General features: G+C 42.8%; 1 protein-coding gene across 1 annotated transcript in view; it reads left to right on the forward strand.

The window, feature by feature from the left end:
• The first annotated feature begins 714 nt into the window (after positions 1-714).
• The window catches only part of Lancl3 (LanC lantibiotic synthetase component C-like 3 (bacterial)), a 68,113-nt gene continuing 54,516 nt past the window's right edge, over positions 715-14,311 (forward strand). The window contains exon 1 of the mRNA NM_173414.3: positions 715-1,544. Within this exon, the coding sequence (NP_775590.2) occupies positions 972-1,544 (573 nt within the window). The 5' untranslated portion in view covers positions 715-971. The remainder of the gene's footprint in view (positions 1,545-14,311) is intronic.

The following is a 14,311-nucleotide window of genomic DNA, read 5'->3' on the forward strand; positions in this document are numbered from 1 at the left end:
GTGGAGGTAGGGGAGTTGCCACTCTCTTCCAAAATGTAGTGTGGTTCTTTGGGTTTTTAATTCCTGTGTACGCCAAGCAAAATAATAGAGTAGGCGACAAACACCAAGAACTTCTTCTTCCTTTAAAAACATAAAGCATGCTACCCCCCCCCCCCTCCACACACACACAGTGCTGCTGCTCTTGATACTGAGACACTTTGAATGAAAACGCCACTGTGACCGAGCTTGAAAGATGATGCCCAGTTGTCAATTATCTGGGACTTTAGTCTAGTTCAGAGGCGTCACAAACTTAACTGAAGATGCTTATAACCTAGGGCTCTTGGTATATACTCTGACTTTCTATTCAGTTAAGTCTGAGACGAAACACCCGGTGCTGCGTTGGTCTTTTTTCTTTTTCTTTTAATGCCGCTTCCAGGTGCTGCTGGCACCGAACTGAGGCAAAGACTCTGAGGACACAGGGGACTGGAAGTCATCACCTCTGCTGCCAGGTGTGCTAACGGCCAGCCTCAGCATTCCTGATCCGTGCCCTGCACGTCCCAGGCCTTCTGCAGGGAGGGGAGGAGCCGAGGGCGGAGCGGGAGGAGTGGCGCGGCCCCGCGTGGGTCCTGCCTGAGGAGATCACCTCGGCCCCTTGGAGAGCCTCAGAGCTGCGGCAGCGCAAGAGGGGGCGGTTTGGAGAGGGCGCGGCCTCTGGGAGGGGAACGTGTGACACGCATTCCTAGCTCTGCCTCGGGCCACCCCGGAGCCTCGCGGCAGCTCGTTGTCCCACTTGGCCACTGGCTCCGTGATCCCTCCTTGCGCCTGCCTCGTCTTGTCACCTCCCGTCTCACCCTCCTCGCTCCATCCTCCACCACCTCATCCACAGCCATCTGAGCGAGCGCGCCTCTGAGAGCAGGAGGTACTGCTCCGGGCTTCAGGGCGCGCCCTCCAAAGGTGCCCAGCTCGACATTCGGGACCCCGCGGGCGACAGCATGGACACCAAGCGCTGCTTCGCCAACCGCTTCGATGACTACCAGGGCAGCCTGCTGGCGGGCCAGTGCGAGGAGGCAGTGGCGCCCTTGGTCACCTCCACCATCGAACGCATTCTTCAGGAGCTGCCCCCGCTGGGGGGCGGCGCTGAGGCTCGGGGGGCGACAGGCGCGGGCAGCAGCTGCCAGGGGGGTCTGTACAGCGGCGTGGCCGGGGTGGCCTACATGCTCTACCACGTCTCCCAGAGCCCGCTCTTCGCCGCCGCCCGGGAGCGCTACCTGCGCTTCGCCAAGCGCCTCATCGACGCGTGCCTCCGCGCCGAGGAGTGGGGCGAGACGGACGCGGACACCCGTGCTGCCTTTCTGCTCGGGGGCGCGGGCGTGTATGCGGTGGCCACGCTGGTCTACCACGCCCTGGGCCGCCCCGACTACGTGCAGCCCCTCGGCAAGTTCCGGGCTCTGTGCGCCGTCTGCGCGCCGGTCTCCTTCCTGGACTGTGGCTCCGACGAGCTGTTCGTGGGTCGCGCCGGCTACCTGTGCGCCGCGCTCGTGCTCAAGCAGAAGCTCGCCCAGGAGGTAAGACGCAATCCCGGCCGCCGGAGGGCGCTCGCCCGCTGCCCGCGCCCGCGCCCGCGGGGTCCTGCTTGCCTGGACTCCTCGACGCCTGCAGCACCGCCCTGCACTCTTTGTTACTTCTTTGTTACTTCTTTGTGCGCTGTGCTTGTCCCCCCCCCCCCCAGCCCGTGTTTTCTCTCTCTCTCTCTCTCTCTCTCTCTCTCTCTCTCTCTCTCTCTCTCTCTCTCTCCCTCTCCCTTCCTTCCTCCCTCCCTCCCTCCCTCCTTCTCTCCTTCTCTCCCTCCCCCCTCTCCCTTTCTTTTTCTCTCTTCCCCCCCCCCCTTTTGTTGGATTACCTGGCATTGCCTTACTCCTGTTTTGTGTTGTTTTGTTTTGTTTTTTGCAGTGAAGTTTGTGGCATCACTCCAGATCCCTCTTCGCCCCATAGCTTTTTAGGGGTTGACCTTGTGGCCCTTAAAAGTGAGTGTTTAAAAACAAGGGGGGAGGGTAGTTATTTTCTTTCTGTTGAACAGTGCTAGCAAGAATGCCCTTGAACATTAGAGTCTTTAAAAAGTAATGAAACTTGTAGGGAGTGATGTGCAGGAAAGTTGCTTTTGGACTCCTGGGCCTGTAACCAATAGTAAGCTGGCTGTGTATAGGTCTGATGTGTATACTGTATTATTTACTATTACATTCACCCTGTGACTCATAATACATGTGTATCTGATGCGAGTGTGGTCTTTTAAAATAACTAAGTGTAGACAAAAATATACTCAGTTTGATCAAATGCGTTTTTTAAACCCATCTTAATATCAGTACTTAGCTTGACCCTTTGGTCACAGCCCTTGTGACAGGCAGCTTTAGATGAATAGCTTTTTCAGGGGCTCCTTCAAGACAGTTTAATCTCTCTCTCTCTCTCCACACACACACACACACACAATGTTTTTTTTTTTTTCAGAATTGCCTTTGGATATAGGATGCCAATATTAGGAAAATCCGTGGCGTTGAGGGAATTAAAATATAAATAAATAAAGCTATGAAGCATCATAGTAACTAGAACTGAAAGAGAAGCACTTTCATTCATAATCTACTGGAACAAATGCAGTGTTCTAGGGAGGAAGTGACACATTTAACTTGGCTTGATATAGTGAAAAAGACATTTGAAGAAAAAAAGAAAAAGGCATATGAAGCGCCTTAAATGTATAATTAGCTGAGATAAACAGTGCACGAACAGACTTGATTTTTTTTTTTAATTTACAGCAGGTGAAGTTGATTCAAGTGAAGAAAAATTGCTAAAGGATGCATTAAGCTGGCAGAGCAGCAAAGGGCCATGTGACAAAGTTGTCTTGAAATAGTTGGCTCTGCTTCTGAGTCATTGTTATCTGCTAGCTGTTTCCCAAGGGCCCTTCCTGCTGTATACAACCATTTAGAAGGCCACTAAGAGATTTACATATCATTTGCATTACATTTGCATCTGCTGCCCAAACCTTGCAGTCCTATGGTAGGCAATTAAAAACAAAACAAAACAAAAAACAACAAAAAAACCCACATTTTCCCTCAGTTGCTTTCCTTAAGCCTGTTTCTTCTTTTACCCATGCCTTTGAGTCTTTTCTCCATAATGGAATGGCAGAATGAAAAGTCAACCAAAAGACCAGGAGGACTCTAACAGAATCTGGTGGTCCAAAACCAGTCTAGATGTAGCCCGGCACCACAAAAACATTTAAGATCGTTCTTTTGCCTTCCTGTCGAACTATATCTTTTTGTTCTAATCAAATTGAGCTTGTCTGGCTGCTCCCAGGAGATGGAGCAAGAGCACACGCTCCTAAGATTTTGAAAGAATAGCTTTTAATTTGTTAGATCCCTTACTACTAGTGCTGGCCTAAGCTTCAATAATCCAAGAAATTCAGGCTTTGAATGTGTAGGGCAGGGACTGGCACATCTTCCCCTCCCTAACTCCTTGCCAGCAAACAGCTTTGATCCATGAACCTTGATTAAATTGAATTTCTAACTCGTGTGTCATTTTTCTATAAATAATCTGTCATTGTGTCTCAGCATCTTTTTTATTTCATTCAATGTCATTTACATTCACCTTCCTCTGTCATTTCCCATAGTTATCACCCTAGTTTAGATCCTTCTCACATTATTTGACACATCTGTGCCACGTAATAAGTAATGGAATGAATGAATCACTCTGAGCCAGGGTGGGATTTTTTTTTTCCCTCACTAAAGCACTCATCTGCCTTTTTTTAAAGCTAGCTTCTTAAAGACACTTTTCATTATGTCACTTCCCTGCTCAGCATCCTTCAGTGATTGCCTTCCATCCAGTGGCTTCCCATTGTGTACTTAAAACTGTGACACTTAACATGTCCGAGAAAGCCTGCCAGGATCAGGCCCACCTGACTCTTTCCTCAGTGTTCAGCAGTCGCACTGGCCTTCTGTTGTTTTCGACATTGTCTTGTCTCCGGGTTTTTGTACTCTCTGTTCTTCCTGCCTGGAACACTTTCTCCAGATATTTTTATAGCTAGCTCCATGACCTTGGCTGGGCCTTTACGTCCTTGCTGAGGCATTTCCTGCCAGCACTATTTAGAGTTGCCCTCCTTCCCTTCTTGATTTTACTCAGTCTGTTTATTTATGTCTTTGCTAATTAGACTATAAATCCCATAGCATGGGCATATTTGTACCTTCTGTAGCATCAGGATTAACATAGTGCCCAGCACGTGTATATACACAAGCTTTCTTCTGTGCTGTTGCAAATGTTGTCTGTGAACTACATGGCTTGCATTGCCAACTTACCTTTAAAATGGCATCTGGTTTATCAGTATTTTCCCTTATGCTAGTGTTTCTGGTGCTATGTTTAAAGAAAGCATTTCCTACTTTTGGCTCCTCAGTTATCTGTTGAATGAATGAATTGAATGAATTGGATGAATTATAGGTTCTTACACATTTTTCTTCAAATCAAACTGACCCACGAGATCAGTACTTTTCAAAAATTTATTCTGCATGGGAAGCACTTGAAGATCTTGTCAACAAAATACAGGAAAAGTGTCATAAATATTATGAATATACAGTAAAGTATAGGGAAAAATTCTGATTCAGCCTTGAGATACAATCTGATAGTCAGCATATCTAACAAGTCCCAAGGTGAGAGTGATGTGGTTAATTCATAGATCACAATTTGGATTATAATATGATTCTGTGTGGGTTTGGCTATCTCTCCTGTCATGTCTATTTATTCATGCTCTAACAGTTTGTTGTGTGAAAGCTTGGTGTATTGATTTATGGGACTGTAATTTAGAATGTTCATTACAATTTAATACTGTGCTTTTGTTATAAAGTCCCACAGAGGAATCTGTCTCAGGAGGTATAAACAAATAATTGTGTTCTTTCTCACAATTGATAGAATCAATGTAGTCTTTGAAACATGTCTTGTGACTGATGCATTTCTCACTTTCTGTTGGCTACCAGAAAGCATAAGGACCAAATTTGGATTAGGTGCCTGAGAATACAATGCTTTATATATCTTCATACATCAGCACTTACCTCTAGGTTGATGTAATTGGTTCCATCCTTGGAGTCCTCTTCTACCTTTCACCTTAAAATTTCCATTTGTGTTGATTAAATTGAGAAACGTTTAAAATGTGTCATATGCAAAGAGAAAGAAACATAGACACTTATTGAATTATTCCACCTACATGACATGTTCCAGCGAATTGATCCCTCCTAGAAACACTTAAGACAAGAGGGTTTGAAGTGTATAAGGCACAATAACCTCATACAGTGGGTCACTGAAGTTCCAAGAAACCATGCCACAAACACTTGCAGTCAGCCTGTTCTGCCTTCTACTGATTGGTGGAGAATAAGGAAGGAATGGTAAGGGGATTAAAGGAGATCTAGGATACCAATTAAAATCACTTTGTCACTTGATGATCCTGGACACATCAAATGTATAAACATTGGCTTTCACATTTACAGTTGGATTAATAAGAAATCAAATCAAGACAAAGGGACTGTCTTGGAAGTTGCTGTGATAGACTAGATAAAATGCTTGGCGCATAGTAGCTGTTTAATAAAAGTAATGTTCGCCCTTTCTGCTCCTACTACCAAATAATCCAGTGTAATTCTGAATATCAGGTAGAAAAACCACATTCCCTACAGGACTTGATCAAATAAGCTGAGCCTTACAAAACAATTTTTCATTGAACTTTTCTGCATTTTATTCATTCATTCAATGACTCTCAGTTTTTTCTGTTGTTACACCAAGCACCGTGGGTGAGCAAAACCAATAACCTGATTTGATAGTAATGATCTGAAGGAAGTAGCTAGGAAGAAAGGGAAAGGAGTGGTCAGGTTAGAGAAGGCAGAAGTGCTCTTTGGGAATGGATGGGAGGGAGGCTGCTTTGTGAGGGCTCTCAAAACTGGAGCATGAAAATCAAGTGGCTGTCCTAAGAGCAACCATTCTGGCAGAGGGACCAGACGGGACCAAACCATCCAGGTTTAGAGGTCTCAAAGAAATGAGGAAGTTCAAAGGCTTGGGAGGCTCCCAAATGGAAGGAAATTACACTCAGATCCCTTGGGGCCAAGTAAGCCAAAGTTAGGAGCTTGTGTTCCTTTTGTGTTGAAACAAGGGAGTGTACTGATCTTATTACCTTTTGAAAAAAAAATCACCGAGTTTTTCTATGTTGAATAGATTGTCAATATTAAGAATGGTATGGAGATAGGGATGTAGTTCCTGATAGTAGTATATGTGATAAGCGTGTGAGAAGCCCTGAATTTGATCTGTAGTGTGAATGTGTGCTCGTGCACTTGTACACATAGTCACAACACACACACACACACACACACACACACACACGCACACGCACACGCACACGCACACACACACACACACACACACACCTGCAAGAAGTGTTTATGTGACTCTTTTAAAATCCTTTTTGCACCAAGAACTCCTTTGTCAGTCTGGTGAGCTTTCAAGACTTCTCAGGATATTTACAAATTAAAACTTAGAGCCACAAAAACACCAACCAACCAACCAACCAACCAACCAAAGAAAAGAAAAAACCCAAAGCATTGTATTTAATTCAAAGATCAAAACATTAACAAAATGTAATTAACACATTAGGATTTTTACAATGGGTCTTATGATTATGGTAGTTTTGAACCAGGAGTCAGTGATATCTCAAGAACTTCAGTATGATACACATAGATCTGTGACTTCTGTAGGGGACAGTTACAAGGATTACTGGTGGTTGTAGTCTGCATTTGAAAAAATTTAATTTTTTTGAGACAGAGTCTCTAGAGGCCTAAATGACCTGGAACTTGTTATGTATATCAAGCTGACCGTGACTTCCAGAGATATGTCTGCCTCTGTTTCAAGTGTTGAGATTAAAGGCATGTACCCCAATCCTGGGGTCAACATTTGGTTGGGGGTTTGGTTTTGTTTTGTGGGTGGTTCCTTTGAAACTGAGCCTTGCTGGCCTTTAACTCACTGTGTAGCCTAGGCTGCCTTGAAACTCATAACCCATTTCCTGCCTCAGCCTCCCAAGTGCTGGCAATTACAGGTGTAAGCCATCATACCCAGCTTATATTTGTAGTAAAAGGAAATGCTCAGTGAATTAGTGAACAGATGTGATTTTATTTTTTTCCCAGACAAAGGGACTGTTTTGGAAGTTGCTGTGATAGACTAGATAAAATGCTTGGCGCGTAGTAGCTGTTTAATAAATGTAATGTTAGCCCTTTCTGCTCCTACTACCAAATAATCCAGTGTAATTCTGCATATCAGGTAGAAAAACCACATTCCCTACAGGATTGGATCCTCCTGCTGTGATTTAAAAATTGTAAAGATCTCAATTGGATCCTCAGCATATTCATTGTACTGGCTAGTTTTGTGTCAACTTGACACAGCTGGAGTTATCACAGAGAAAGGAGCTTCAGTTGAGGAAATGCCTCCATGAGATCCAGTGAGACTCTTATCTCAAAAAGGAGAGGAAAAAAAATCACATACTTACAGGAAACACTAAATTGATTTATCAGGTCATATTTAAATATTTATATTGGTGTATATAGTAAAAATAGAAATTAAGGGAAAATGTGGTTGGAATAAGGAGAGCATTCATGAACTCTTAATGAAAAGGTGTAGAGTCACTCCAGGTTGTTTTGGTAACCACAGAGACTTAAGAGAACCCACACCCTTCCTAGATATTTTCACCTTTATAGTCAAGATGGGCTGTGCCCATTCTAAGCATCATGCTCTTGTATAACTTAAGTAGAGGCTTGGGGCTGGGGGAGGGGGAGGGCCTGTCTGTGGTTTTCCCAGCACCTATCTTTTTAAATCATGGAGAATGTTCCATACAGAAGGCTTTCCTTTCTGACTCATTGCCCATCACTTGGTCTCCGGCCAGTTCTAGATTTAGGGAAGAAAGAGAGGGCTAATTGTCTTTCATTTCTAACCTTTAAAGTTGGACAGAGTTTCTGACAAGAAAGGAGAGAGAATGAAATGGCTTTTGTCAGGTTACCAAATGGTCGGCCCTTTGGCTTCCCTTGGCATGATCTGTCTGTGACTTCTCACCTTTACCCACTCACGTTTCCTGTTGTTGGTGTTCCCTTCTTTGCCAGGTCACCTCTATGTGCCATGGCAAATGTAGAGTGTTTTCATTTTGCTGTTGGTTAGCTATTAATCAAACATAAGCTATGATATTAACTTAATTAAAATGTGTGCTAGTAAATATTGGGAATGCATTTTATAGCAGAAACTATTTATGTTCTCTCCCTCCCTCTTTCCCTCCCTCCCTCCCTCCCTCCCTCCCACCCTCCCTCCTTTCTCTCTCTCTCTCTCTCTTTCTCTTTCTTTCAAGCTACATGTAAAGGGAGGTTTATTACTTTTTTAACTGAAAATAGATTCTAGTCTCATACAATCCATCTCAACCACTTTCCCCCCCTCCATTCCTCCCACTTTTCCTTCTCCCCCAGATCCACTCCCCCTCCATTTCCCTTCAGAAAGGAGCAGACCTCTCTGAGAGACAACAACCAGACAGGACAAAACACAATACAATAAAACAAGCCAAAAGCTCTCATATTGAGAACAGGAACCAGAGGCTGGATAGCCCAGGAACCTAGAACCAAACAGGACTGGCAAAAAAAAAATATATATATTTTGCTATCCTCATAGATCGCTGCCTTGTCCAGTTACCATGAGAGAGACTTCCTGCCTCTGGCATCAGATGGGAGCAGGCACAGAGAACCACAGCCAGACATTATGTGGAAAGAGTCTCAATTGGAGATCTCCATCAGGGCCCTATTTTCTTTATAATTATTATTGTTATACTAATATGGCAAGCTCAATGAGATAGTACAAAATGAGCTTTCTGAGAACTAAGAATTGTTAAAAATTTCCTTTTTTTTTTACTAAAGTGTATTTCATAAGTGTGTTTTCTTCACTTGCACAGATAATATTTTTAAGATTTGTTTTATTTCCAAGTGTGAGAGAGCATGAGTGTATGCATATGTGTGTGTGTGTAGGTGCCATAGGAGGACACAGGGGTTAGATACCCCTTGAGCTAGAGTTATAGGCAATTGGAACTGCTTGATTTGGGTGCTGAACTCAGGCCTACAGCAAAAGCAGTATGTACTTCAAGCATCCCCTTATTCCACAAATGATCATATTATATATGTCCTCTGTAGCTCGTGTCTTTTGTGTAATATAACTTTACACATACTTGTTAATCTTATAGAAAATAATGATTTATTCGTATAATAGTCCAGTACATTGTGAAATGAGCAACTGAGGCTAAATAACACATCTAGCACCTTGGATACTCATGTTTCATTGTGAGGGCATTTTAAATCCACCTTTAAGCAATTTTCAAATGTAAAATACATCAGTGTCAACAGAATACATTTGCTGTGCTGGATTACCAAGCTTCTTCTGGGTAGCTTATTTCCCTTTTCTCCATCTTCCCTTTCCTCTGGTAACCACTAGTGATTATATGCTAAATTTCTGAGTTTTGATGTTCTTGGAATGTGCGTGTATGTGTGTGTGTGTGTGTGTGTGTGTCTGTGTCTCTGTGTGTGTTTGTGTGTGCACGTGTGCATTAATAATATTAACAACCTTACAACATGGACATCACAATTATCTCCTCGCACAAGCCTTCCCTCCAGAGTGCTTGTGCACATCACAGGCATCTGCGATTGTAGCTGGCTTTCTTGTCTTTTGCCTCCCTCCTCTCTTTCATTTTCTTTCTTTACTTATTCTTATTAGTTCACTGAAAATTTAGTACAATGTATTTCAATCATATTCAACTCGCTCCCTTCTCCCAGATTTTCCTGGATCCTCCCAACTTTGTGTGCTCTTTCTCTTCAAAATCATCTGGTAGCATTCAACTCTATTCTGTCCACTGCGATCCAGTGTTTCCCTTTCTGTTCTGAAGACAATAGTCTCGTGTATTGGATGTTAGCCTTCCACTCCCAATCGTTCTCTTTCTCAGTTGCTGGACTACAGGCTTAAGACAGCACAGCCACATTTGACTCAATCCTCTCTATTTCTGTCATCTATTCTCCGAGATTGCACCTCCAGTCAGTTCTCACGGTTACAGCTACAGTCTGAATGAATATATTTGAGTGTTACGCCCCGCTCTAAGCTTTGTATATGTATCAGCATATTGATTCATTTACTTCTCTCAGTAGCACTTAGCCTATTAGACATCCAACATCCTGGACTCCCCAACATTCTAGCTAGTATGTAGCTAGTGCTGCAGCAGCAGATTTGTGGACTCCATTGTGTGAAGTGTGGCTTTACCCTTTGAGGTAATTTATATCATCCCTTTTTCCAGGTGAATATTATGTGGCTCAGTGAGGACAATACTTTCTCTAGCTTCCTGAAGAAAACACACAGTGATCTATAGTTAGGATTCTTGCAATTGCAGCTCAAAAGTGATTACTTAACAACTATGATTATGTGCTTTGTAAATGACTATTAAATGAATAATTCAACTATCATTCAGTATTGGGGCAAATAGTCTAGCAGTGTATAGTCAAAAGTTGAAAATAAATTAATGGAATCCAAGCAATATGTACCCTTTCATCTTGATTCCTCTAACCTTGGAAATAAATCTAGTATCAGCCATTACCTTTCCCACAGTTTCTTCTAATGGTTTAAACAAGTCGTTTGATCCATGTTATTAGCCAGGAATCAAAAGGACATAGCTCAGCAAGTTTTTATTGAGGGTATTACTCCGTGAGTCTTTTTTACCACTGCCTTTGCTTTTGAAAAAGTAGCACTTTTAAAGTACCCTGCTGCTATGAAGATTTCTTGTTAAATCGTCCGAACAGCAGTCCCAGCAGATACAGAAGCAATATCTGCTGCTACTTAAGGTTTGGTCATTGGCAAAGAGGGATTACTTTCCATTACAGGTTAAAAGCAAATATTTTGGTCAGTAGCTTGGACTCGCACTCACTATGTGTGTATGGTGTATGTAATTTAGGGCTGCACTCCCACATTGTGTCCTCAGACCACAAATTAACCTCATCAGAGGCCTTTCAAGAACAAGACCCATCAACATAAGAATCAAATTTCTATTGGGATGTAAAGTGAATAAATAAATAAATTACTAAAATAAGAATCAAATTTCATGTTCCCGACAATAATTCAACCATTAATGTTCCAGGAAGAAATCGTTACTTACTCCCGCCATGCAGGATACTGTTTTGCAACCAAATAACACAAATACGTGTCAGAGCCTTTGCCTGGGAGGAAATTGATTTACTTATTTGATTATTTCAAGAAGCACTTCTTGGCTCAGAGAAGTGGAGGGAATGAAGTGTGTAATATAAAATATGTGACCCATCAAAACATGTGACTCCATTCAACAGAAACCAAGGGTGAAATCCTCAAGTCTCTATGTAAATGTCAATCAGTTCGAGTCAATTTCACTTATTAATGCTAGAAAGAATAACCCTGATTTTCAGATTAGTGCCTGTATTCACTTCATCATCTCATTCATTCACCCACTCACTCACTCATTTATTCATTTGTTTGTTCAGCTACTCAATAAAGGTTTTGTTTGTATGTATGTCCTTTTTTAAATGCTGAGCACTGGATAGTCATTTATTCTGGGCACCTTGACCAGCCATGCATGAGTCTCTGTATTAACCACCTGTTCACTTCAAAAAGTAGCTTCTCCAACAAAGGTGCAGTACAGCACCAAACTGTGGGGATAAACATACATTTAGAAGACAGTTTGATACCATATGGGAACTTATTTTTAAAGTCACATTTTGAGCCCCTCCCCCCTACCTTAGACGGAGCTTCTTTGGCTTGGGGTTCACAACTCTGCATTTTTACAGGATCCTCAGGTAATGTATAAGCCCATTAAGATTTTATGAATATGCTTTTAAAAGATCAGTTTTTGCAGAGGATGAACATATCATACCTGTAACAGCTTATAATTCAAAGGGGGAAAGTGGATATGGAAAAGGATTAGCGACATGTAAATAAGGAACATTCACAGATAAGGCTGCAAGAATAAAGGAGAGAGAAGCAGATATTTTGCCCCATAGCAGGCTGGAAAGTCTATGAAATGTTGCCTAGGGGCCCTTGGAGGATTGGAAAAGGTTATCAGCCCAGAGTGCATCTGACTAAACCAGAAAAGTTGATGGAGAGTAACGTAAGAGTTGATCCTTCTCCCAGAAGCAGCCTAGAGGTAAGCTATTGCTAGTGTTGATTCAGATGTTTAAGAACTAGGTTCTGACTCGGTGTCTTGTGTTGTCCTCTTCTTCTCACTGTTCATGATCATGACTGCTGTTGGAGCTCTAGGAATCACATCTTTGTCCAATTACATTCAAATGCAAAAATCAGAGAGTGAACATTCTTGCTTCTGCTTGCTTTTCAAAGAGATGACTCATGTCTAGAAGCCTCTGAGCAAATCTTCCTGGTGTCTCATTGTCTAGAACCAGGACATTTAATTTTGAGATCTGGTCTACTCTCTATTTCTACTAGGTATGCTACCCCATATTTAGAAGAGGATTTCACTGTTAGTAGGAAGCATGTTTTCTTAAGTGTCAGAGTTTTAGGATAAGTCCTCAGTGGTATATTCTACAAGATTACTTTAGTAGATGTGGCAGCTACTGTTAATTGTCAACTTGACAGCATCTTGAGTCACCTGGGAGATGGGCCTCTCTGTGAGGGTGATGTTGGACTGTATAAGTCGAGAGGAGGACCTAGGAAGGAGCATGCATTTTCCTCTGCTTCTTGACTCTGGCTTCCATGTGACTATCTGTCTCACACTCCTGGACTGGGTCTTCCCCACTGTGATGGGCTGAACCTTTGAACTGTGAGCTGACTAAACGGTTCCTCCCTTCAGTTTCTTTTGTCAGGCTATTCCATCAAAGCAACAGGGAAAGACACTAATAGTATAAGGGAAGTCGGGGAGTGGGACAGACAGGGCAGTCCCAGGTAGGGGAAAAACACCAACAGAGGCACGGAATGTTAAGTGTAGGGATAACATGGTTACTCTGTGAATTTGAATGAGGCTTAGGGAACTTAATTTACAAACGAATTCTGAGCAATTTAAAAATACTTGGGGCTGGGAATTCTATTTAGTACATGCAAGTCCTCCTGTTTACTCCCTAGAACTGCAAAATTAGATTAAGCTACAAATAATTCATTAGAACCTTTTATTCTTTTGGAATCTTAGGTTGAAGCTTAGTTTACAAAGGAGTTGCAAGTATGCTGTAGTCAGAAGTAGAGCGGGATGCCTATGGCTGCCCCAATAGGCTGTAGCAAAGGAAGATAGAAACAGGGGATGTGGACAGAAAAATGGAAATGAAAATTAAAAGCCACCATTCGGGGGAGATCAGGACATTTGCAGACATGGGCTTTAAATTTAACTGAGCCATTTTATTTTGACGTTATACAGTCCTAATTCAGGAACCTTAGCAGAAAACTTTGAAACCTGCTAATTGAACAATATTTCTTAGTGACACAATATGTTCTTGATCACAGAAGAGCAGTTTGCAGGCTTCCCTTTCTCATATGCAGTTCTGTTGTCAGGTAGGAGGACCATTCTCCATGGAAACTGCTTCGGATCCCATTTTACCCCCAGCAATGGAAAGCAGCTGCACAGAATCCCCATTTAGCTGTGTGCTCAGACCCTTGCCTCTGTAGTCCCCTCTTTTCCTTCTGCTATCTCCATCTATCAACGAGCTCCACTCATCTCTCCTCTCCAGAGAATTCCCCCCTCTTGGCCCCCAGCATGACAGCAGTTGCTCACTCCTGACTAAAATGATTTTCCCTCTTAATGTTCTGCCCAAATATATTCTTCCTTCAAGACTTTGGCAGGGAGAGTTCTGAAGCATGTGCGTGAAGAAAGAAATCAAGAAAGTCCCGGAAAGGCCGATGAACAGCCTCATGTGGCATGGCTTGCTTCTCTCTGACTTGGCTGCCATGCCTGAGGTGCTCAGTGCTCTTGACATGTCAAGCAGTGATATGAACTGTGCCATCATAAGACCCAAGTGACCTCTAGGGGAAGCTGAAGAACAGCAGTCTATAGTGTAAGAATGTTCAAGGTGGGGAAAAGGGAGTTTCCAAGTCTTGTGTCTTGGACCTCGAAGGAGAGTTGGCAGCACTTGGCTCCTAGCTGATGAAATCTTTCCTAAATCAATTAAATCTAGATATTAACTTCTCATTGGGTTTGGGGAAACAGGGACCAATTCCTCTGTTCATGTGGTTTTACATTCTGGGGCAAGTTGCTGAGGAGTTCCAAAGACATAAATTAAATAGAATCTGGATTAGC

The sequence above is a fragment of the Mus musculus genome, chromosome X (genome assembly GCF_000001635.26).
Source record: "Mus musculus strain C57BL/6J chromosome X, GRCm38.p6 C57BL/6J".
NCBI lineage: Eukaryota > Metazoa > Chordata > Mammalia > Rodentia > Muridae > Mus > Mus musculus.